This window comes from Pseudoliparis swirei, chromosome 22 (genome assembly GCF_029220125.1).
Source record: "Pseudoliparis swirei isolate HS2019 ecotype Mariana Trench chromosome 22, NWPU_hadal_v1, whole genome shotgun sequence".
Lineage (NCBI taxonomy): Eukaryota > Metazoa > Chordata > Actinopteri > Perciformes > Liparidae > Pseudoliparis > Pseudoliparis swirei.
Genome location: NC_079409.1, coordinates 15,206,936 through 15,229,689, shown reverse-complemented (window position 1 = coordinate 15,229,689; position 22,754 = coordinate 15,206,936). Strand labels below are relative to the sequence as shown.

The following is a 22,754-nucleotide window of genomic DNA, read 5'->3' as shown; positions in this document are numbered from 1 at the left end:
TGCACATTTCAACCTAAAATCGTAACATCTTTTCACCGATCAGTCTTAAAATACAAGTCAGGTACGTTGGAAGATGCTCATCTGTTCAGTGCAACCCAAACATCAGGAACTCTTCAACACCTGATCATCAGTGATCCTCAAGCTACAGAAGAGATTATCTGGCATATGTTTTACATTCTATGGATGAAGTGAGATCCTCTTCTTGGTTGATGAGCTCTCCGGCTGCAGTCTGTGGAACTATGAAGTCCCGAAAGCTGCAAAGTCAATTCTGAGCTTGAAAGTTCACCATTTGATAGAAATGATAGTTTGCCATACAATGTCCTGTTTTAATGTGTGGATACATGTTTTTACCTTTTACTGCTGTTCTGACTGATGAGTCACCAACTTCATTTCGGTGTATGTTTTTACAATGAATACACATCCTTAAGTTACTTCACATGTCCACATCAAAGCCTAAACCACACAGATAATCGTAACATGGCTGCATTATAAAATACCAAAATATGCAGATAAAAATAGTTTCAAAAATAAATACACATATAGTTACACATAATATCAACAGCATTTAATGTTTTCATAGGCAATAACTCTTTTTTTTTTTACAGATATTAGCTATTTGGTAGTTCTAAAAATCAAGTTGAATTACAAGCTAGTGGATCCACTTTTAAAACACCAAATGGTACAGAGATATGTCAGGAGCGAGTTCTGTGTACTGGTCATTTTGAACATCGCATGGACACATAAACACATCGCAGATCCACGTATGGCCATGAGATATCGCTGAGGAAGCATTCAGGCTCCTGAATATCACGTCTCACCCCTGGATGGATGAAGTGGGAATGGAGTAGGTGATGGTCGTTAATGAGTAAGAGAAAAAGACACAATAGGTTCATGATTACCTCGATATAAAAAGACACTCTGCGCTTATCAGGACGGAGAAACAAGCTTATTATTTCATCCACTGGCCACCGTAGCTGATGCATTTAAAACCCGCCCCCCCCCCCCCGCTTCTACTACTCCACCACCCAAACATGATTACACAACTCCCACTTCATCGCTGGTTACCTGCCAAACTGGCGGATTGAGCCAAAGCACTCGGCACGCAGAGAGAGCAGCCGCTATTCACCGTGGCAGCGTTAATTCCTGCTCCGCTTGTTACCGTACAAAGAGACTTGAAACGGTCGATGGGTAATTATGTCCCACCCTGCAGAGCATCAACACCGCTTTAAGATTTTACAACTTTAAAATCACGTGCAAGGCAAAAAGGACACTTGTAAGAATAATTTACCAAGACGGACGTGGCAAGTTATGTTTCTTCCATCGCTGTCTTACAGACCGGTATGCTGCGCAACAGCTGAACCTCTTAAATTACACCCACTCAAAATCCACAATATGTTGCAATACATTCTTCAAGTCTTTCATAAAGACAAACAGCTGGCCCACGACTGGATCGACTACACTCTGATTTTAAATGGAATCTATGTGTCATGGAAAAGCTGCACTGTGGCAGACTTCCTCCGTGCAAATATTTAGATTTACATGACAACTTACTGTTGTTTTTATTATATTATACAGTGTACCCTAGCGGTGCTACGTCTTCTTGCCTCGTCCCCTTCCTCCTGCGAGCTGTAGCGGCTTTGCAGGGGCGGACAGTTTGTGGGTCTGGAGGTCGACTTTCTGCCGAAGGATCCCTGTGAGAATGAATTCCGCTGTGACCACTGGGAGAGATTTAGAGAGGGCCGGGCCACAGAGCGGCCAGTCCTCCTCACAGGAAATCACCACAGTCTGAGGCTGAGAGGAGAGGGGAGCAGTGAATGATCACAGATATGTCGGATAATAAGATATACAGTGGATACGGAAAGTATTCAGACCACTTTAAAATGTTCACTCTTTGTTTCATTGCAGCCATTTGCTGCAATAAAAAAAGTTCATTTTATTTCTCATTAAATGTACACTCAGCACCCCATCTTGACAGAAAGAAACAGAAATGTAGACGTTTTTGCAAATTTATTAAAAAAGAAAAACTGAAATAAATGAATAAAATGAACTTTTTTTGATTTGAGCAAATGGCTGCAATGAAACAAAGAGTGAACAATTCAAAGGGGTCTGAATACTTTCCGCACCCACTGTATAGACAGACTATCATACAAAATAATGATAATTTACTGTATTCGAGGTCTGGTGGAGAAAGTCTGACTGGTACCTTGTGAGAAGAGGGCATCTTCGAAAGGAAGGTCGCTCCACTGCAGGAGATTATGTCTTTCATGTGAACCGGCTCTGGCTTCACTGACTTGGTGACATGGATCTCATAGCCCTAAGAGAAAGAGAAAAGCAGACGAGCGATGTGGTACACGACATGCGTCTCTGCAAGCCTCCTCAAATCAATACGCAGTAAGGCCCTTAGGAATGAAATGTGGTATTTCATGTAAATACCTGCTCTAATTTGAGCTAGTATCAGCATGGTAAGTGCTATTGAAGTATCTCTGATACTGATCTGAACAGCGCAGGGTAGAAAGTGGAAGAGAAATGGAAACATTACTGCCTGCATCCATCCGCAAAGTGCCCATAAAACATAATTGGTGCTTTAACCATGAGTGTAAACTTACTGACCACAAGCCAAAGTGTAATGGTGAACAATCTTCACTGACCATGAGTCCTCGTGTTATGGTTAACAATCGAGCCGATTGTGGCGAAATATCAAGGGGTTTAGATCTTTTGTACACACTAAATTCCCCAGTGTTAAAAATTCAGTGTCAAAGTATATTGACTCTTTCAGAGTTATTACAACACTAGCAAGAGTAAATAGCCCCCAGTGTTGGTGTAAATATTCAGAGTCAAACATGTGTGTAAAGTATTCAGTGTTAAAGTGAATGGAGTGTCAGAGTCATTACAACTAGAGCTAGAACGTTCACTGTTACTCTGGAAAGCTCCGGCCCCTCCTTCTCCTTTCAAATTCAGTTTCATCACGTGCGTTTTAATTCTAGAAAGAATTTCTCTAAATCAGTTTTTTATATCAAATGTTGATATTCCAGCAGAAGCAAACATTTTGAAAAAAACTCTATTCTGTGTTCAACTTACACTCGAGATGTGTTTGTGTCCTGAAATATCGAATTGCAGAAGACTAACGTGAGTCAAAAGCTACACAGTAGAATTAAAGAGTACATTAACACTAAGCCAGTAAACATATTTACTATCTACAGATTGTTAAAGAGCCACTGTGGGTCAGAGGTCAGTGGGTAGCAGGTCCGTCTTTCAATCAGGGGGTTGGCGGTTCAATCGCCACCCTAGTCGATGTGTCCTTGAGCAAGACACTTAACCCTGAATTATTCCCTGTTGCTGTTCTACGGAGTATGAATGTAACATAGTTGTAAGTTGCTTTGGATAAAAGTGTCAGCTAAATGTAAAGTAACACTGAACAGAGTGATATTTATATCAACATGTACACTTCTCAGTGTAGTGCAGAGTAAAATAATAACTCTTACCAGAGATTCGTTAACTCTGAAATGTTAACAGTATGTTCAGTGTTACTTTAACACTCTAAGTCTTCACTTCCCTGGCCTCGCGCGCGCATGGCCCCCGTTGAACTTAACCAGGCCCGACTCTCTCACCCACCTCTCCCCAACAACTTCTTCGCTCTCGCGCTCTCTCACTCCCCCCCCCCAACAACTCATCAATATTCTGTGTGGCCCTCACCCCCCCCCTGATTTTCTTTATTACACTTGCTACTGAAGTTGAATAGCCCTGCTCTACAGATAAGGGACTATGTGTTCACTGGTTAAATGTACTTAAAATGTACTTTTAAGTGTTATTAATTGACTCTGCCAATTGTACTGTGTATGTTGAAGATGGTTCTGACTCGTGTCTGGATTACACAACTCACTCTACCTCACTGTGTCATTATTGTTCTCCGATTGTGTGCCGTCAACCTCTCGCTCAGAGAAGGAATACGAGCACAGGAATGCGTGAAGCGTACCTGCAGGAGACGCTGACTGCCGGCAATCCTCAGAGACTCCTGCAGGCAGAAACTGAACTTCTTTTCCTGCTCGGGGTCCTTCACAACAAAAGCATTAGGAGACAGGAAGCTCCCAGCCTTACCACTCTGAAGCACGGGGGGAGGGGAGAAAGACAACAAGATCAGGCTTTGTGAGTGGAGTATTTCTGACTATACTTCCACATTCATTTATCAGAGAGAGAACTGCCCCAGACTAGTTTCAAACAGCTAATATAGCAACTGACCTCATCCAGCCAGAGAGTGTTGACAATGGGGACTCCTTTCGCCACCGCACACAGGAACTTGACCGTCCGGCGCACCTTATCCGTCACCAGGTAGTTCATGTCGGCCACTCCTTGAGCCATGCCGCCTCCCAAACTCTCCAACACTCTCTGCCCTTCTTCATCCACCACACCTGTGAACAGCACCTGAAGAGGGACGGAGTGTCAGTTCAGAGGGCGACAGCCACGTTAACCAGCCCGAATCCCACTGAACAGATTTCTGGTAATCGGTCATCCTGTGAGGTTAAAAGTTGAAGAAACGAGGCATTGAAGCAAATCTCACTGTGGTTCCTGTAAGCAAAGCGCGACGCATTTTGGTTCACATTAAATCATCACTCCCAGTGTGCTTAGAGGAAACGTAAGCTAAAAAGTAACAATTTATTTGCACAAACAAATCAAAACTAACATAAATTCTGTTAAGTTTGACTGAATCGCTATAAATCCTAAAACAAAAAGTATATGTACTGAAAACCTCAGGGATCAATTATCTGGTGAGTTTCTGTAGATTGCGCTGGCATCCAACAGCACTGGAAAGGATCTCGTCGTTATCTTTGATCAGGACTTGTCCTTTACCTCCCACGTCAAGCAAATCTCAAGGACTGCAGTTTTTTTCATCTACATAACTTTTAAAAAATCAGACACATCTTGTTTCAAAAAGATGTAGAAAAAAACGAGTTCACACGTTTGTTACTTCTAGAAAATTCTTCTCCTCACCTACAAAGCCTTGATTGGTGATGCTCCATCATATCTTAAGGAGCCTGTAGTACCACGTTGCTCCACTAGAGAGCTAAATGCAGGGCTACTTCACCCCTCCTCTCTACCTCCTCCTCATGGAGGTCTGGACATTTTCTTTCTATCCGATGTGAGGTCCTGGGACACTGATGTCATATGCGTACAGATTGTTAAGCCCTCTGAGGCAAATATGTAATTTATAAAATAAACTGAATTGAAAATGTATGAAGATTGTATTCCCCTAGGAGAAACTGCTTTGAAGAAAACATATGAAAGAATATCAAGAAAATGTAAAAAACATATATCATGTGATATAACATCATCATGATGTATTAACAATTTCATGAAAAAAAGCATCATTTGGGAAATTAACAACTCTTTAAGCAGTTGCAAGTGATGCCTCTTAGTCCACATTCCTACATCCTAAAGAGAACATCGGGTGGAGGGGATCAGCTGTGAGCTAAATGGATGCTGTTATCTTGCCACCCAGTTTAACAACCCTGTCCGGTCTGTTCTTGTTGTGTTCAAACAATCCCACCACACACACACACACTGAATGCAAAGATCAACATACTCTGAATGAAGGTCATGTAAAACAATATCAGCATTGCATAATATGATGTCATTTACGGTAAAATTGGCCTTTTCTGCATGATTTTGACGATCTGACAAACATGACCACATGTGCACCAAGACGTATAAACCTTGTAGGCCTGTCTGGCAGCTCGTGATTGGCCGCCGGCTGCCGGGGAAGCAGAGGAGGAGCGGCAGGTCTTGGCCACAGGTGAGGCGTCCACAAGAGCCCGTCGCTTCCGGGATGCCATGCTGGTCGGAGTCTGGGGCCGTATGATGGAAGAGAGAGATGGGGGAGGGGAGACGAGGACAAACACAAGCATGGAAAATAAAAGGAGAATGATGAGCAATATCTCTCCTAGAAATATGTGCATGAAAGAAAGCAAAGCTCAAACAACGTAAGAGTGGGTTGTGAACGCGAGACTACGAAACCACTTAATTCATGAGTGTATTTATTGCGCGGCGGACCGGTCAGGATGCTCTTATTGCCGAGAGAGTTGAGAGACGCGGGCGGCCTCGGATGTTGATTGCAGTACATTATGAAGGCTGGAGAGGCTGACTCGCAGAGAAACACGCAGCAGGGCCTTTTAGCCAAGATGAAGGCCTCCGCTCTCAAGGACAGGCGTTCCTGGACACTCATTATATATATATATATATATATATACTCAGCTTTCCACATTCCACTTGGTCTGATTTATTCTTCAGCCCGACTGTCTTCACGTCTCACTCAAACAACAACTTGGTTCAATGTATGTTTAAAACGTAAGTAATGAAGTCACCTCTGATTCCTCCTGGTCAAAAGACGCTCCGCTTTCCTCCCGCTTCTCTCTCTTCAGTATCTGGACCACTGATGGCCGACCTCTGACTCTCCTCTCAACTCTCCCCTCCTCCATGTTCTCACTCTCCGATTCAGCGGAGGAATCTTTAGCATCCTTCTTGGCCCGAGCGCCGGATGCCCGACCTTTTCTCTTAACTTGGACCTGACTCTCATCTCTCGTTTCCCCTTCTGCTGCCTCGGTCGTTTGGGCTCTCGCCTTCCCTTTGGGTATTTTGGAGCTACAGATGGCATCATCCTCATCCGGATTCGCCTCCAACTCTCTTTTTCTTCCGTTTCTTTTCCCTTTCGCCCGCTCCCCGCCACTGACTGCAGGAGCTACTGGTGTCTCCACAGTCTCAGTCTTTACCACCCTTTGGCCTCGGCCCCTGACATTCCTTTTAGGCAGAGGTGAATCTTCACGGGCGCTTGAAGGGGACGTCTTATCCCCAGCAGAGGGTTTAGAGACATCTGCATGAGCTCGCTGTCGCCCTCTAGTGGTACGAGCCTGCTGACCCTCGTCTTCCTCGTGGTCAGGGGGAACCTCGTTAGAAGATTCCTCTGCTCTCCTGCCTCTGGTCGCAGGTGTGGGAGCCACATTCTGGCCACTCTGACTATTGATAGGAGGGATGGAGTCTGATTCTGCCTTCCTTCCTCTTCCTCGCTGCCGGCCTCCTCTTCCTCTGCTTTGAGAGCCCAAGCTGTAGCTGGAAATCTCAGAGCTGGTGGAGTTGGACCTGGAGCGCCCTCCCCGAGGTGGAGTCTCATAACTGTCCTGCTGGGTTGGCTCTGCAGCTACAGTCCTCCGTCTGTTGCTTCTTCTGGCGATGGCTGCCGGGGGCGGGGCACCGGCCCTCTTGGCTCCTCGGCCCCGCCCCCTGCTCTCCTGGGTGGTCACGCTGGAAGCAGACCGCTCCGAGCTGACGGAGTTGGAAGAGTTGGAGCGAGACCGGGTTCTCCTTGCTGGGACATCATCAAGGGCCATCTGGGTGGAGCTCTGATGGCGTAGCTCTGTTGCACACGGGGCCGCTCTCCCCCCTTTTGTTTTGGGGGCGTTTGCTTTTTTCTTTTTTTCTTTGGCCTCTTTTTCTTGTTCCTTCCTCTCCCTCTCAAGTCCTTCTTCTCGTTCCCTCTTTACCGTCTTCAATCTCTCCTTTTCCTCCTCCTTTAATCTCAGTTTTTCTTCCTTTTTCCTTTCTTTTTCCATTCTTTCCATCTCTTCTCTTTCCCTCTCTAATCTCAGTTTTTCTTTCTTCTTCTTTTCCTTTTCCATTCTCTCTTTTTCTTCCGTTTCTGCCCTTTCACGCTCTAATCTCTCTTTTTCTTCCTTCTTCCTTTCTTTTTCCATTCTCTCCTTCTCTTCTCTTTCTGCCTTTTCACGATCTAATCTCATTTTTTCTTCCTTCTTCCTTTCCTTTTCCATTCTCTGCTTCTCTTCTCTTTCTACCCGTTCCTTCTCTAATCTCTCTTTTTCTTCCTTCTTCCTATTTTTTTCCATTCTCCCCTTCTCTTCTCTTTCAGCCTTTTCCCTCTCTAATTTCTCTTTTTCTTCCTTCTTCCTTCCCTTTTCCGGTCTCTCCTTCTCTTCTCTTTCTGCCTTTTCTTGCTCTAATCTCTGTTCTTCCTTCTCCTTTATTTCCCTCTCCAATTGTTCTTCCGCAGCCTGCACTCTTTCTTGCTCTTCTTTATCTTTTCTTTCCCTTTCTAATTTGTCTCGTTCTTCCCTCCTTTTTTCTTGTTCCTCTATCAAGTTAGTTTCAGAGTTGTTTCTTTCCGTTTCAAGCGTTTCCTCCTCTTCCTCGCTATCTTTCTGATGCCTCGTACATTTGTTCCCTCTAGCAGGTGTAGCCTGCTCTACCTCCTCCTCCTCCTCCGCAGGCCTTGAAGTTCCCCTCCTTCCTCTAGTAGTTGGCAAAGCCTTAATTTCCCCTCTTGCCGGTCTCTTGGGAGAGTCAGAACACTCTGCCTGCTCCTCCTCTTCTCTTAATCTTGCCCGTGTCCTTCTTCTACCCCCAATACTCGTGCCACTGGTTCCAGTTTCAGGTTGTATCCCTCTTCCACGCTGAGATTGTCGGACAGTTTTAGTTTCTTCAGTGGAAGCCTCAGAGTGTGTGAGTGGCTGTGTGTCCTCTTGTTCAATTGGCTTCGCTCTTCTTTTTCTTCTTCCACCTGCCACCAGGGGCTGGCTTTCATCAGCAGAGACCTCAGACATTGTGAAAGACTGTGTCTCCTCTTCAAGTGGCAATGGTTTTGCTCTCCTTTTTCTAGGACCTGGAATCAAGTCCTCTTCATCACTTTCTCCCTCTTCACCTGCGATCATGGGCTGCGTTTCGACAGTGGTGAGCTCAGAGTGTGTGACTGGTTGTGTCTGCTCGTCTTCGAGCCACAGTTGCTTGGCTTTTCTTTTCCGTGGACCTGGAATTGAATCCTCAACATCGCTTTCCTGATTCCCACTTGTAGCCACTGGCTGCGTTTCAGCAACCGCAATGTGCATCGGCTGCGTTTCAGTAAGTGAAAACTCACTTGTGAGCGATTGTGTCTGCTCCTCTTCCAGCTGCTGTGGCTGTGCTCTTCTTTTTCGTGGAATCAATTCCTCATCATCACTTTCCTCAATTTCACTTACATGCATGGGCTGAGTTTCAGCCACAGAAAGATCACCATGGAGGTGCCTCTCCTGAGGTGGAGTTGCCTCCATGTGTTCTTCTCCCTCTTCTGTTACATGCTGTGGGCTGGACTTCACTTGTCGTACAGAGGAAATAGGATTTTCTTCATCAGAACTCTCCTCGTCCTCCTCCTCTAAGACAAACATTGGTTGGGTTTCAGCCATGGCAAAAGTAGATGAGGTGGGAAGGTAGAATGGCTGAGTCTCAGCAGTAGCAGTGTTTTTTTCCTCATCTTCATAAGTTTCATCCTCTGAACTACTGTTGGGCTCTGAGATATAAGCCTGTGTTGCTTCCAGGGCTAAATCTTCTTTTTCAGACATTGCTGGACATCTTGCAGGTTCCTCATCCTCTCCGTAGGCCTGCAGATTTGAATCATCCTCCAAGGAAGTTATGTCTGCATATGCTTGGGTATCTTCCAGATGTGTTCCCTCCACCACAGAGACAAAATCTTGGGTGCCCTCATTGGCCAGAGCTCGGGCCTGAGCCTCCAGGTGGCTGCTGTCGGACAATCCCAGCTGGAAAGAGCCTCCTTGAATACAACGTTTGTCTTTTTCATCATCAGAGGACTGGGTGGGGTCCTCGTTGTGGTCCTCTGGAGGGTTGCCCTGGCAGTCTCTGGTCTGAAGAATGAAGGACTGGGTCTCAGCCACAGCACACAGGTCATCCTCCAGGCTGTCGGTGCAGGGAGACAATTCTATAGGTATGGCATCTGGGAGACAGAGAGGACACAATGAAGAAGTGTGAGTACGGTTAAATGAATGCTTTACCTCTTGTATACCCATCTGTTTATAAACAGACACAAAGTTATGTGTAAGGAGTCATTTACTCACGTCCAAGTGGACATGATGAGGGAATCAGGAACGCCTGAGTCTCCATCTCTTCCAGTCCTCCTTCTGGAACCATCCCAAAGTGAAAATAACCAAATTAAATATTAAAAAGGCTTTTAACCGGCTTATATTTCATATCAAAATGCCAAATAAATACAGTATATTATATCTTAAAATTGAGAAAAGGAGGTCCACTATAAATGGATCACTTAAAAAATATAAATAAATCTTAGTTTTTCTTGATGATTGTGATTATTTAACCAGACATTCTAACCGCTTTCTATTGTGTGCCAAAAACATGTATTTTTCTTGTTTTATATTGTCATTATTTTCGTTCATCAACAGTGTTTAAGTTGTATTAATGTTTTGTTTTCATACCTAGGAAGTTATTATATAAAGAGCCACTGCAAAATGCTTGTGCTGTCAATAACATGTATAAAAAGGCTTTGTGTCAAATCTTTACTGATGATTGGGAGTCTTTAATTGTGTAGATGTAAATTTATTTTATTTGTCATTGTTTGTACTATTGATACCATTTTGTGCTATTTTGTGTCTAAATACCAATACTAACAACCTGAAACAAAAATATATACAAATAAACGAATATGTAATATATTCTAGAGCTGCAACAATAAGTCAATCAAGAGAAAAAATTTAAAAAAAACATTTTGATGATCGCTTAAATGTTTTAGTCATTTTTTAAGTAAAACATTTCCCAGTTCCAGCTTCTTTAATGTGAAGTTTTATCCTTTTCATTGGAAACTGAATATATTCTGGGGTTTGGGCTGTTGGCTGACCAAAACAAGCCGAGAGAATACGTTTCCTTTGGCTGTGGATGAATAATATGGGAGTTCTTCGACTATTTTATCATTTTTTTTTTTACAATAAATTGAAAAAATTAGCGGCAAATGAAACAATACTGAACACCACCTGTAGCTGCAGTCTAGATGCATTCCATTAAGTTCACATTTGAAGATGGATTGGCTGATTACCTGACACATGAACCGGCGTAGAGCAGTTCTGCTGAAGGGGAACCAGCAGCCCGGGTGTATTTTCTCTGCGCAGGCTAGGAATCTGGTTCTTACCTGCCTCGCCAAACTCCACCTCCTTATCTTCCACGTCCGTGTCACTGTCCACTGGCTTGACTGCGCCCCCAGCAGGGGGCACGCTGGATTCATCAACATCTGTGTCTGCGTCAGAATCTGACTGAAGAGCTTCTGACCTGGTTCCAGGATCGACAGACGGGGTCGAGACAACCACAGGGACGAGCGGCGGAGAATCGTCTTCCTCCTCTGTGTCACTGTCCGACAGAACCTCCAAACCAGCTCCTGCAGCCGCAGTGGCGACAGACCCGGCAACGGCAGACACCGCCGAGAGGTCACTGACGGCAGCGGCCGGAACGGCTTCATCATCGGTGTCGCTGTCTAGATTCAGGCTGTGAGGCGCAGCAGCCACGGATTCAGGCCCGGTTGGCTTGATATCTAATCTCGTAGGAGTTTCATCTACTTCAAAGCATGAATTATTTGTTCCACATTGCTTTCCTTCTTCTTCCTCATCAATATCTGTGTCACTGTCGAGGTGAAAATCGTCTGCCGCGGGTGTGCTTTGAAGTGACGTTGGTTTTGCTTTAATAGCAGCGTCTGACACGGAGTCATCGTCCACATCAGTATCGCTGTCCATAGTGATGCCTTCTGATGGAATAACTGAAATAACATGAGGAGGTTTAGCGGGGTCAGCAGAGGAAGGCGCAGATGTGGGAACTCCGTGTAAGGCATCCTCATCCTCATCGAAATCTGAATCACTGTCCATGTGAAACTGGGCTGTGTTTGGTGGCTGATCAGCTTGTTGGTTTGTAGTCAAGGTCACCGGGCCAGCAGATGCCACACACGCCTCCTCTCCCTCCACATCAGTGTCACTGTCACTGCCCATGTCAAATACAGGGATCGCATCTGTTAAGACTGCTGGGGAAAATACGGGCATTTTATCTTCTCCGGTGAGACTGACATTGCTTTCCTGTTCCCCTGGCACATGCTGTTCACTTTCTTCAAAGTGTCTCCCTTCCAGCGCGGCTCTTTCTTCCTCCTCGTCACCGTCGGCCACAATTTTAAGTGTCTTCTCGTTCTTTAGCTGCTGTTGCCTCATATCTACGTCTGGCTCCTCCATAATGAAGCTGACATGTCTGGAAGGCCTATTTGTTGTGGAGGAGGACGGTGTGATGGGACTTTCATCCTCACTGTAAAAGAGTGGAAGAAAATGTGACCAGCATTATAATTCAGAAATAGAAAAAACAGGAATCAACTGTTTCGATGCGCATACTTACAGAGATTTGTAATGTCTGTGTTACATGTTAATATGTGATGAATGTACACATTTTAAAAAGCCTAATGTAAGATGTTACTAATATACCTTTCAGGGACGATTTTGTTTGTTGGACTCAGGAATGTTGAACAGGTGGGACCTGATTTAAGGGAGTCAGAATCGGACACTGCAAAAAATAAATAAAGATGTAAAACCACGATACGAAAAACAGGGCTTCATTTCTAGAAGTACTTGGATGATTTAATATACCTGGAGCCTTGCGCCTTCTTTCCCCTTTTTCCTCGTCTGAGTCCGAGTCAGATTCTGGAACCAGGGACCCCTCTGGCTGGGTTGGAGTTTGCTCAAAGGAAAGGCAACTGGTTCTGACAGGAGTCTTCCTTGTGTCCTCCTGACCAGGTAATGGCACCATAGACCCATTGACACATTTCTTGCTGCCTGTGCTTGTGTCACCTCCCTTTTCTCCCACGGCATCTGGCATCCTGGCATTTAACCCTGAATTCCTGCTCACAGGAGTCATCATGTCCCCTTTAGATGAGACTGTGTCTATCGTGCAGCTGACATATTGACATGGGATGTCTGCCACCACCAAACTGTCACCTTCACTGAGGGCATAGCGTACGTTAGGAGTCAGCTTGAAGCGGCCCTTGCGGGTCCCATTCATGCTCCCTAGGTCCCAAATCAAAGCCTCCATGTCGACGTCATTGCGACGACCTCTTCTCTTGTGGACAGAGAGCCTGATGGTGGCGTGCTGCTTGGATATTGAGGCTGCTGACAAGGGCAGGTTGCAGGTGTTGGGGTCGCGGCCCACCACATTATCTCCCAAAAAGAGGGGCAACTCTGGATGACAGAGAACGTTCATTAGAAGAAATGCAGAGACAAACAAGACCTGTTTATGCAAGTTAAATCAACAAAGTATTGGTGTAATAACAGCAGTAGTAAGCCACGCACCTGTCTCAGGGATGTGTTCATTTTTTAAGATGCACAGTTTTGCCAACGGCAGTCTCTTCTTGTTTTCATTCTCCTCTTTAGTTTCTTCCTCATCTGACTCCAAGATTGAGTCACTGATCAGTTGAGTGGCTTCCATGGCTCACACAGGACAGGGTAATGTTGACGTCTGTTTCCACCAACAGTCGCTTCAACTGGCCCTGAAAACATAAACAGTTCATAAACACGTCCAGACAACGGCATGCGGCGAACAGCTGATGGGTGATCTCTTGTGTTCTGGCTAATTTCCACTTTGAAGCATTAATATAAGCCGATTTAATTTACAATGACCGTGTACAAACGTGTCCGTTAATGCAAAAAGCGTGAGAACTAAAGTACAAAAAGATCTTAAACACTTAATATAGTTAGCGTAGCTCAAACGTCAACATCACATCCTCATTGTTATAGGAATCCCAATAACCCATTGTGTAATCAACGCTGCGTCTTTATTATGAATAAATAACATTGCGAAATCAATTAACAATCAGGACAATTAAATCTAACGTTACCTTGAAACTAGGCAGGAAGTTTAACGTTAAGAGATGCTCCTAGGGACTTGACCGTTAAACACCAAACCGACTGCATGCCGACCTTTTTACAATGAGCTCGCATATGTAATGTGTGTACATAACAAGTTTGTATTTGCATATTATTAGAAAAGTTGTACTCATGCCTACCTTCACACGCTTTACTCGGTGGCGATATACGAAAGGGAAATAAACATACACATCCTGGAAATAATAGACCACGCCTACAAAAGGCGTTTCAACCGCAGGTATTGGCCAATATACCCATCACTCACACTGGAATCTGTTTCTATTGGTCAATAAATCCCATTCCAACATTAATAGACTCTGATTGGACCACCATTTCCCGGACATGGGTGTCTTAAAGGGACAACCAAACACCCTTAACTCACAGCTTTGGGAAATGTTTTGATAGTTAGAAACATGCATAGTATCCAGTAGTTTAGGCCTACTTCATTGTTTTTGTTACTAAGTCTTTTTAAGTTTGCTGTTAGTTACATTTCATGAGGTGTTCCAAAGATATATTTTGTTTTAATACAGTCCAGAAGTTGCTTAATCTTCCATAGTTATATACTTTGTATACGGCTACACATATGATATATATACAGTGGTGTATAAAGTACCCAAAAGTCATACTTGAGTAAAAGTAAAGATACTTGACTGGAAAATTACTCAAGTAAAAGTAAAAGTCACCTATGAGAATACTACTTGAGTAAAAGTATTAAAGTATCTGATTTTTTTTGTACTTAAGTATTGAAAGTAAAAGTAAATGCTGTTAATAAAAAAAACAGAGGGTCAGAATTTTGAGAATTATGAAGTTTATTTGTTTGGGTGCTGTGGCCGCCATGAACAAGGAGTATGAGCTCGGATGAACTTAGCAATATATGAATACTATGAAATTACTAAAATATAAAAACACGATTAACACAGAAAAAAGCAGAACCAAAAGTAACAACCAGAATCATCACTTTAAAGTGAAAAATGTATTGTTCATCTTCAAAAGAAGTTGATTTTCAAAATGGACAGATTTCAGTGTCTCTCTTCTGGGGCTGAAGACGAGTCCTGCGATGCTGAAGAGCCGTTCACAGGCCCTGATGGTGCAGGTAGAGTGTGTCTAGCTTCACAGGCCCTGATGCAGGTAGAGTGTGTCTAGCTTCACAGGCCCCGATGCAGGTAGAGTGTGTCTAGCTTCACAGGCCCTGGTGCAGGTAGAGTGTGTCTAGCTTCACAGGCCCTGATGCAGGTAGAGTGTGTCTAGCTTCACAGGCCCTGGTGCAGGTAGAGTGTGTCTAGCTTCACAGGCCCTGATGCAGGTAGAGTGTGTCTAGCTTCACAGGCCCTGGTGCAGGTAGAGTGTGTCTAGCTTCACAGGCCCTGGTGCAGGTAGAGTGTGTCTAGCTTCACAGGCCCTGATGCAGGTAGAGTGTGTCTAGCTTCACAGACCCTGATGCAGGTAGAGTGTGTCTAGCTTCACAGGCCCTGGTGCAGGTAGAGTGTGTCTAGCTTCACAGGCCCTGGTGCAGGTAGAGTGTGTCTAGCTTCACAGGCCCTGATGGTGCAGGTAGAGTGTGTCTAGCTTCACAGGCCCTGGTGCAGGTAGAGTGTGTCTAGCTTCACAGGCCCTGATGGTGCAGGTAGAGTGTGTCTAGCTTCACAGACAGCAGCACACAGTTGGGAAGCATTTCAGCAAGTCAACGTGATCCACGTCTCCATCCAGCTGTTTGCTGCTGTCATGCGCTTGAGATGACGAAGAAGAAGTCCTCTTCATCAGATGAACTGGACCTGGTGGCATCACATAGCTGCAGGGAGGGTTCTTCCATGTGCTGCTTTATTAGTCCATTCCTGAAATAAAGTGAGAGTATTACAGACATGATAGAATTAATAACACTTCCTAACATGTCATGACCCCAACCTAAAGTTTTGTACAAAATAGTTTGTTTTAATTTGAAGTTTATACATTTAGTTTCATGCACTGTCCGTGCATCCAGAGTTGATTTGTGAATATGTACTTGTATCTCTGTAGTTAAACACAACAGTCCCAAATCAATATCGTCGCCATTACTGGACCGTCACTCTTATAATATTAATACAAATAATTATAATAATGCTGTAATGATTAGCATTATATTATAGCTAAGACGACTCAAATCAACAAATTCTCACAACTGTCAACACTTCTTCAGCTCATTAACTCGCTAGAGATCCGTCTACTCCACTCACGCTAATTGTCTCATTTAATTGACGATAGCTAGCGAACGTTAGCCTAACATACAACATGCGTAGGACAATCAGACACCTGCCTCCCCTCTCCTGCCAAAGATATATCGTACTCCAATCCTGAGGACAACACTGCTAGATATCTTAACAGGTTTATGATGACCAACCATTAACGTTGCGGCTCATGGGATTAATGTTAATTTACCTCAATGTGTTTCCTGAGGTTGGTGAGTTGTTGAAGGCCAATATCTCCGTAGCTTTCGGTCGGCATAAGAGGCACTTCATCCGGTAGGAAGAAACTTTCACTCCGACAAAAGAAAAGAGTTCGCCCAAATATGGCCACGGACGTTGATCTTGGTCACCGTGGTTGTTCGAGTAGCTTCCATTGCTGCTCCACATGAAATTAGTCGTATCTGTAGCCGCTCGCTCGCTAACATCCTGGGCATCACTGGGAAGAGAAAACACGCGGCAAGGACCACTGATCCCCAACCTGGTGCTCGTGCTGCGTTCAGGTGCGCTGCGGCGTGTTCCACAACAGTCCACGATGTTTCTCATGATTTTTTTTTCCGTAGTAACGAGTAACGATACTGTTTCAGGGGAAATGTATCGGAGTAAAAGTACAAGTTTTCATTGCAAAATGTAGTGAAGTAAAAGTAAACAGAAATATAAGTAGTAAAATAAAGTACAGATACCCAAAAAAACTACTTAAGTAAAGTAACGAAGTACTTCTACTTCGTTACTATACACCACTGTATATATATACATACAGTGCTAAAGCACAGCACCCTTGAGAAGGGCCTTGAGGTAGGTGCTGCTTTATTATCATTAAGGACATGTCTTGTGAGTCACTCGGCGTTTCTCAATTCAAAATACACGAGCACGAGTACAGATTTGTGTTCTTTTGGAGTCTGGACTTGGGAGTCACAAATCTCCTCTGATGCATCCTCCGGAAAGTGGGAGGATCAAGTCACATCCGGGTGTTTTGACCGTGCTTTGCGAGAAGCGAACTTTGAATTGGAGCATGTACCCGGGCTGCGACTGATGACGTTTCACGAGTCACGAGGACACAAGTAGAGGAAAGTACGCACAAGTACACATATTGAGAAACGCCGACTGTGTCAAGTCAAAGGTAGTTTAAGACCATTACTATTTAAGTTTGGTGATTATATTTTGGCATATATTGCCAGACAGTAACATTGGGGCGTGTAGAAGCAATATGGGAACAGCAGCTAATGTATGCCCTGGTGCCTTGTTGCAGGTTGAGCCATGCATTCTTTGGGCCACAGCAACAGTTTGAATTATTATATTTATCTCAAATAGTAATAATGTTACTATTACTTTTGGTGCACCTGCATCTCTACTTCCACTTTCTCCAAAGGTATTTGAATGCAAAGCCTTTCAATAAACTATAAACACATACAATTGTTAGTATTTGTTGAGTTGTCAACATATTTTAGTATTTCAAATCAAGTATGCAACATTGTTGCTTGGTGTAAGTGGAACGGGACTTTTGAAGTTTTATAAAGATCATATAAATGCTGCTGGGGTGCAACATGTATTCATAGATTTTAGTCATAGTGTAACAGTTTAGCTCCACACATTCCTTTTATTAGTTGTGTTCATCCTGTCTGCCTGTTTCACTAATTATCATGTCATTCCAGATCCTGCTTCCCATCTCGTCAATCCCTCATGCCCGTCTCACCTGTTGCCCAGTCCCTCATTAGTCTCTTGTCTACTTAGGTCCCCTCACCTGCCCTTGTCCTCTGCCAGATTGTTTTGTGTTCTTCCTGACCAAGCCTTCCAGCGTTACAAAGTGTATTTATCTCTTTTGTTCCTGCCGGTACTTGGAGTAAAGATAATTATTTTCCAGTTCTGTCTCCTGAGTCGTGAAATTGGGTCCACCCTAATACTGTGACATATAGTTGTGGGAATTAGTCTTGATGCAGAGAAGAAAATGGTCTGACTATCATCTTGCGAACTGTTTTATAACTAAAAGTTCATGTAACAGACATTAACCCTTTTAATCCATGCATGACAGTTAAATGTTGCAGCTTCTTTATTGCTGAAGGAAACGGCACATGAATGCACTTCAGAATCAACTACTGCAGAAACTGCTGACAACAGAATTAACGTTCATTCATCTGTGGAAATCGGTTTTGAAATGTGATTGAGATACGGTGGCTGAGTTGTAGTTGATTTATCAGACAAAAAAAGACAAATGTAATGCATTAATGAAAGCCACTTTTTAATTTGACAACTTTATTGGCAGTAAAACACAGTGGATGTCTATGCTAAAGTGTATTTCTAGAAATACTTCAGACACTATGTTGGTTCCTTTGTTACTAAGTGGTTGTTTAAAAAAAAAAAAATCAGATTTTCATTTCGGCATTGACGTCTTGACTTTCCTCTTTTTATCTTTAAGCATCATCGTCAGCCTCGTCATCAAATTCACCCTCTTCCTCTGCAGTGGCATCCTGGTACTGCTGGTACTCAGACACCAGATCATTCATGTTGCTCTCTGCTTCAGTGAACTCCATCTCATCCATCCCTTCACCTGTGTACCAATGCAAGAAGGCCTTACGTCGGAACATGGCCGTGAACTGCTCTGAGATACGCTTGAACAGCTCCTGGATGGCTGTGCTGTTGCCAATGAAAGTGACGGCCATCTTGAGGCCACGGGGTGGAATGTCACAGACGGCGGTCTTCACGTTGTTGGGGATCCATTCGACGAAGTAACTGCTGTTCTTGTTCTGGATGTTCAGCATCTGCTCGTCGACTTCCTTCATGGACATGCGCCCACGGAAGATGGCGGCAACGGTCAGATACCGGCCGTGACGCGGGTCGCACGCAGCCATCATGTTCTTGGCATCGAACACCTGCTGGGTGAGCTCGGGAACTGTGAGGGCTCTGTACTGCTGGCTGCCTCTGCTGGTCAGGGGGGCGAAGCCCGGCATGAAGAAGTGCAAACGGGGGAAAGGCACCATGTTGACAGCCAGTTTACGAAGATCGGCATTGAGCTGACCGGGAAAGCGCAGGCAGGTGGTGACCCCGCTCATGGTGGCAGACACCAGGTGGTTAAGGTCTCCGTAGGTGGGTGTGGTCAGTTTCAGAGTGCGGAAGCAGATGTCGTACAGGGCCTCATTGTCAATACAGAAGGTTTCATCGGTGTTCTCTACAAGCTGGTGCACGGAGAGGGTGGCGTTGTAGGGCTCCACCACTGTGTCCGACACCTGAGGACAGAACACACACCGCATCGTTCTTCGAGGAGAAAAACTCAAGGCAGGATCACCTCAAATCAAAACCCCAAAGGGTACGTTACCTTGGGGGAGGGCACCACACTGAAGGTGTTCATGATACGGTCGGGGTACTCCTCGCGGATCTTGCTAATGAGCAGGGTTCCCATGCCGGACCCAGTTCCTCCACCAAGAGAGTGGGTGAGCTGGAAACCCTGCAGGCAGTCGCAGCCCTCTGCCTCTTTGCGGACCACATCGAGGACGGAGTCCACCAACTCAGCTCCCTCAGTGTAGTGACCCTTGGCCCAGTTGTTTCCAGCGCCACTCTGACCTGGAGGAAGAGGAGGAGGAGCAACATACAGGTCATTCTCCTGCCCCGCTCATGAAAAGGCCGAAGTTATTCAGTATCGTGAGAATCTGGCTTTATTTCACTCACCAAACACAAAATTGTCCGGTCTAAAGATCTGCCCAAAGGGTCCAGACCTCACAGAGTCCATGGTGCCGGGCTCCAAATCCACCAGTACGGCCCGAGGCACATATTTGCCTCCTTCATGATAAATAGAAAAGGCAGAGAGAGAGAAAACATACTAATTCAATAATGCAAGAAACTAGTTTTTTAAAATGATACACAGGATACTTAATGTGAGAAAGTATATTATGTGTTCACCTAATATAACTATAGGTGATCTTACCAGTGGCCTCATTGTAGTAGACACTGATCCTGTCCAGCTGCAGGTCACTGTCTCCGTGGTAAGTCCCTGTGGTATCGATGCCATGCTCATCGCTGATGACTTCCCAAAACTGCGGACACAAAAATGTACGGTATCACTTGACAATTGCGTTCCTAATAGAGTACACTAGTGTCTACTTGCAATGCGGTTTATGGGACAGGAGACTTTAAACGAGGAATACAGCAGTGGGTTTTTGCATTCTTCTGAAAATAACAGATTTAGCTATTTCCTCCTTTCACCAAGCAATATATTAACCAAATTAAAAAGATGCTGCTGTTCTTATGTCCTGCTCTCTGAAAAGTTATCGACTAAGCAAAACGCAGTTCTTTCAGATGTGAAATGCAGAGGAGGGAGTACAAGGGGCTACAGATCACACTGAAAATGACCTCTTTTGGCAGGCAGTCACGACTTGTCTTCAGATCTGTATTCATGTCTTGTTCACTCTTTAAAGACCACACACACTGTGTATGCATTCAATCCCATCAGTAGGCGTGACTGCTGCATACACAGCCAGACATTTGCTTGCACATATCTTTGTGACATCTTCCAACCAAGGCTTTTTTTGGGGTCATTTTCTGCAAACAGCAGCAGTTGGAGGATTTACAGTAATCTGGATAAGCAGGCTGTATTGTTGCCCAGTATTTAAGAGATTGGGAGTCAGCTCTAGTCTCAGTATCATGACATTTAAATAAGACCATGTAAAACAAAAAATGACCAAGTGACCTCAATATGAGGGAGATCACAGCAGGATAAAGAGAACTAAGAGTTGAAAAAGAACGGCCAAAAGATGAACAAACTGACCGATATGACAGTGACAGCATAGGTGTCTGTCAGTAAAAACTGAATTTATAAGTAAAAGAATGGGGACAATAAGCAGGAAGGCAAAACCACACCCTGACATCATGCACCACAATGTCTTCAGCAACTCTGTTAATTATATTCCCTGGACATCTGAGCCAATAATTCCAGAGGAAATGGAAACCAATGTGGATCCTCACTCCCAGGAGTTATTTTAACACCACATTGGACATTACAAAGACACACATTGTGCTCCATGCTTTAGAAGGGCTGATTCACTGCAATGACTCCAAGTGAATAAGCATATACACTATTTACATGATGTGGTGCAACTGCTATACAAATGTCATGAAAGTATAACGGTTATATGTTGTATTTATTTCTGGAAGCCATTCTTTCAAGGCATTGTCAGCAATCGCATTTCAGTTGAGAACCCAATGACTTCACTGCGCATCAGCTGTCTCCTCCATTCCTCCCCCACCCTCCCCTAATATGGTTAAGAGGGGAAAGCAGCTGATTACAGAGGCAGGAACTGTACTGGACTAAAACCTCTCAGCAGAGCATCACAATGATAATGATGTATCCTGTGATATATCAGCCATTGTCTCTAAACTGTGTGTGTGTGTTTGAAAGGGCCCATTTAAATAACTGCTCTCTGTAGTAAATGATCAGTTGTAAAACAAAAGGCGGTTTTAAAACAGGGATAATAAGGGGGTGTAAAGACGTGTACTGTAGCTGACTGCGGTGGTGGTGTGAGGCAGACTGCAGCGCTACAGTGTGTCAGAACAATAAAGTGTCAAATGCATTCACATTAAATACAGAATTGACAAAAGCAAATATATGAGTGTATTTTATTTCTTAAAGCATAGATGATGCACTTTATCAGTCTATTTTAAAGGAACAATTCTTTCTTCACAAATGATCCATGCCACACCCTTTACAGCCCCCCCTCCCCCTCTTACTTTAGCACCAGCTGAAACAGCAGCTGCATATAGCCCATAGCGATAAAAACAAATCAATATGGGCTATTGATCCATCAGCCATGCTGAGGAGAAAGAACCAAGCCTGCCAACCCAGTTTCCACCTATTGTCTCTGAAATACCAGCCGTGTGTGTGTGTGTGTGTCAGCGGTCTGCTGCGTCACACCCGCCCACCGGCTACCGCAGTGCTCAAGATACAGGCAGAAAAGCGATTCAAAATAAAAATCAACATGAGTAATAATATGTTATGATCTGTGATGTGTTTGAATACACAAAGCAATATAAGTATGGACAAAATGTGTTTTTATTCATGCACAATGAGAGAAAATGAGTCCTTTGTCTTCTGACGCCAAACAATCAGCATCCGGATCAGAAAGACTTTAACAAACTAAATGCGTGTGTCTTGCATAATAAGCTGGTGGCTTTTTTTTCTCAGTGTGAGTAAACTTTATGAATGTACTTTATCAAATAAGTAATTTATCAAAAATGGTATTGTATTACCTTGGCACCAATCTGGTTCCCGCACTGGCCCACCTGGAGGTGGACGATTTCCCTCATAGTGGATGTGAAAGTAGTACAACGACGTGCAGACCAGTCACATGTGCCGCCGAGGAGCTGACTACAACACTAATGGAGAAGTGCAAGACAATGCGTATTTATAATGTTGGATCGTTTCCAGAGTGAGGCTGGGGCCGGGGAGTGGGCGTGGCTAGACCCAGACATAGCTGCTGCGACCGCGGATTGGCTGAGAGGACTGAGCCGCAGCCGGGATGAGGAGGGGCGCTGCTGCAGATCAGGGTGTGTGTTAATTGAGACTGATTGTGCTCCCAATTATTGTTTATACATTTCAGGTGTGTGTGTCATGTGACCACGGTCTATATAAGCTGATGCACCTGCAGACAATAAAGCGCTTGAGTACCATTCTTACAAACTTGCATCCAGTGTTTTTGTCCTCCCAAGTTTATATATGTTGAGTCGATACATGCAGTCAAGCTCTGCTTAACAGTGTGGATAGAAGATATTGAACATAATTGTACCAGCTGCTGCCCAGTAACAGCGGGTGACTGTCATGTAGTGATGGTTG

At 44.3% G+C, this 22,754-nt stretch overlaps 2 protein-coding genes across 2 annotated transcripts; both read right to left on the bottom strand.

Annotated features, from left to right (window-relative positions):
- Nucleotides 1-550: 550 nt before the first annotated feature.
- Nucleotides 551-13,760, bottom strand: mdc1 (mediator of DNA damage checkpoint 1). The gene is made up of 12 exons (XM_056445020.1): nucleotides 13,694-13,760; nucleotides 13,149-13,345; nucleotides 12,450-13,037; nucleotides 12,288-12,366; nucleotides 10,874-12,114; nucleotides 9,885-9,947; nucleotides 6,357-9,763; nucleotides 5,709-5,840; nucleotides 4,237-4,419; nucleotides 3,974-4,099; nucleotides 2,204-2,314; nucleotides 551-1,791 (listed from the first exon to the last, which is right to left on the bottom strand). The coding sequence occupies exons 2-12, from the start codon at nucleotides 13,282-13,284 to the stop codon at nucleotides 1,591-1,593; spliced, it is 6,267 nt and encodes a 2,088-aa protein (XP_056300995.1). The 5' UTR covers nucleotides 13,285-13,345; nucleotides 13,694-13,760; the 3' UTR covers nucleotides 551-1,590.
- A 4,392-nt stretch (nucleotides 13,761-18,152) lies between these two features.
- On the bottom strand, nucleotides 18,153-22,295 carry tubb5 (tubulin, beta 5). Its single transcript, XM_056445135.1, has 5 exons — nucleotides 22,172-22,295; nucleotides 19,854-19,962; nucleotides 19,598-19,708; nucleotides 19,248-19,492; nucleotides 18,153-19,158 (listed from the first exon to the last, which is right to left on the bottom strand). Exons 1-5 carry the CDS (start codon nucleotides 22,226-22,228, stop codon nucleotides 18,346-18,348), a joined length of 1,335 nt encoding a protein of 444 aa, XP_056301110.1. The 5' UTR covers nucleotides 22,229-22,295; the 3' UTR covers nucleotides 18,153-18,345.
- Nucleotides 22,296-22,754: the final 459 nt, after the last annotated feature.

What these genes read in the sequence shown, in the direction of transcription:
- mdc1 (XM_056445020.1), bottom strand. Translation starts at nt 13,284, where the DNA reads ATGGAAGCCACTCAACTGATCAGTGACTCAATCTTGGAGTCAGATGAG. An exon ending in TGAACACATCCCTGAGACAG is followed by an intron (nt 13,038 to 13,148) that starts GTGCGTGGCTTA and finishes TCTGTCATCCAG; the next exon opens with AGTTGCCCCTCTTTTTGGGA. An exon ending in TTGACCAGGAGGAATCAGAG is followed by an intron (nt 5,841 to 6,356) that starts GTGACTTCATTA and finishes ATACGGCCCCAG; the next exon opens with ACTCCGACCAGCATGGCATC.
- tubb5 (XM_056445135.1), bottom strand. Translation starts at nt 22,228, where the DNA reads ATGAGGGAAATCGTCCACCTCCAGGTGGGCCAGTGCGGGAACCAGATT. An exon ending in GGAACCAGATTGGTGCCAAG is followed by an intron (nt 19,963 to 22,171) that starts GTAATACAATAC and finishes TTGTGTCCGCAG; the next exon opens with TTTTGGGAAGTCATCAGCGA. An exon ending in GTGTGGTGCCCTCCCCCAAG is followed by an intron (nt 19,159 to 19,247) that starts GTAACGTACCCT and finishes TTCTGTCCTCAG; the next exon opens with GTGTCGGACACAGTGGTGGA.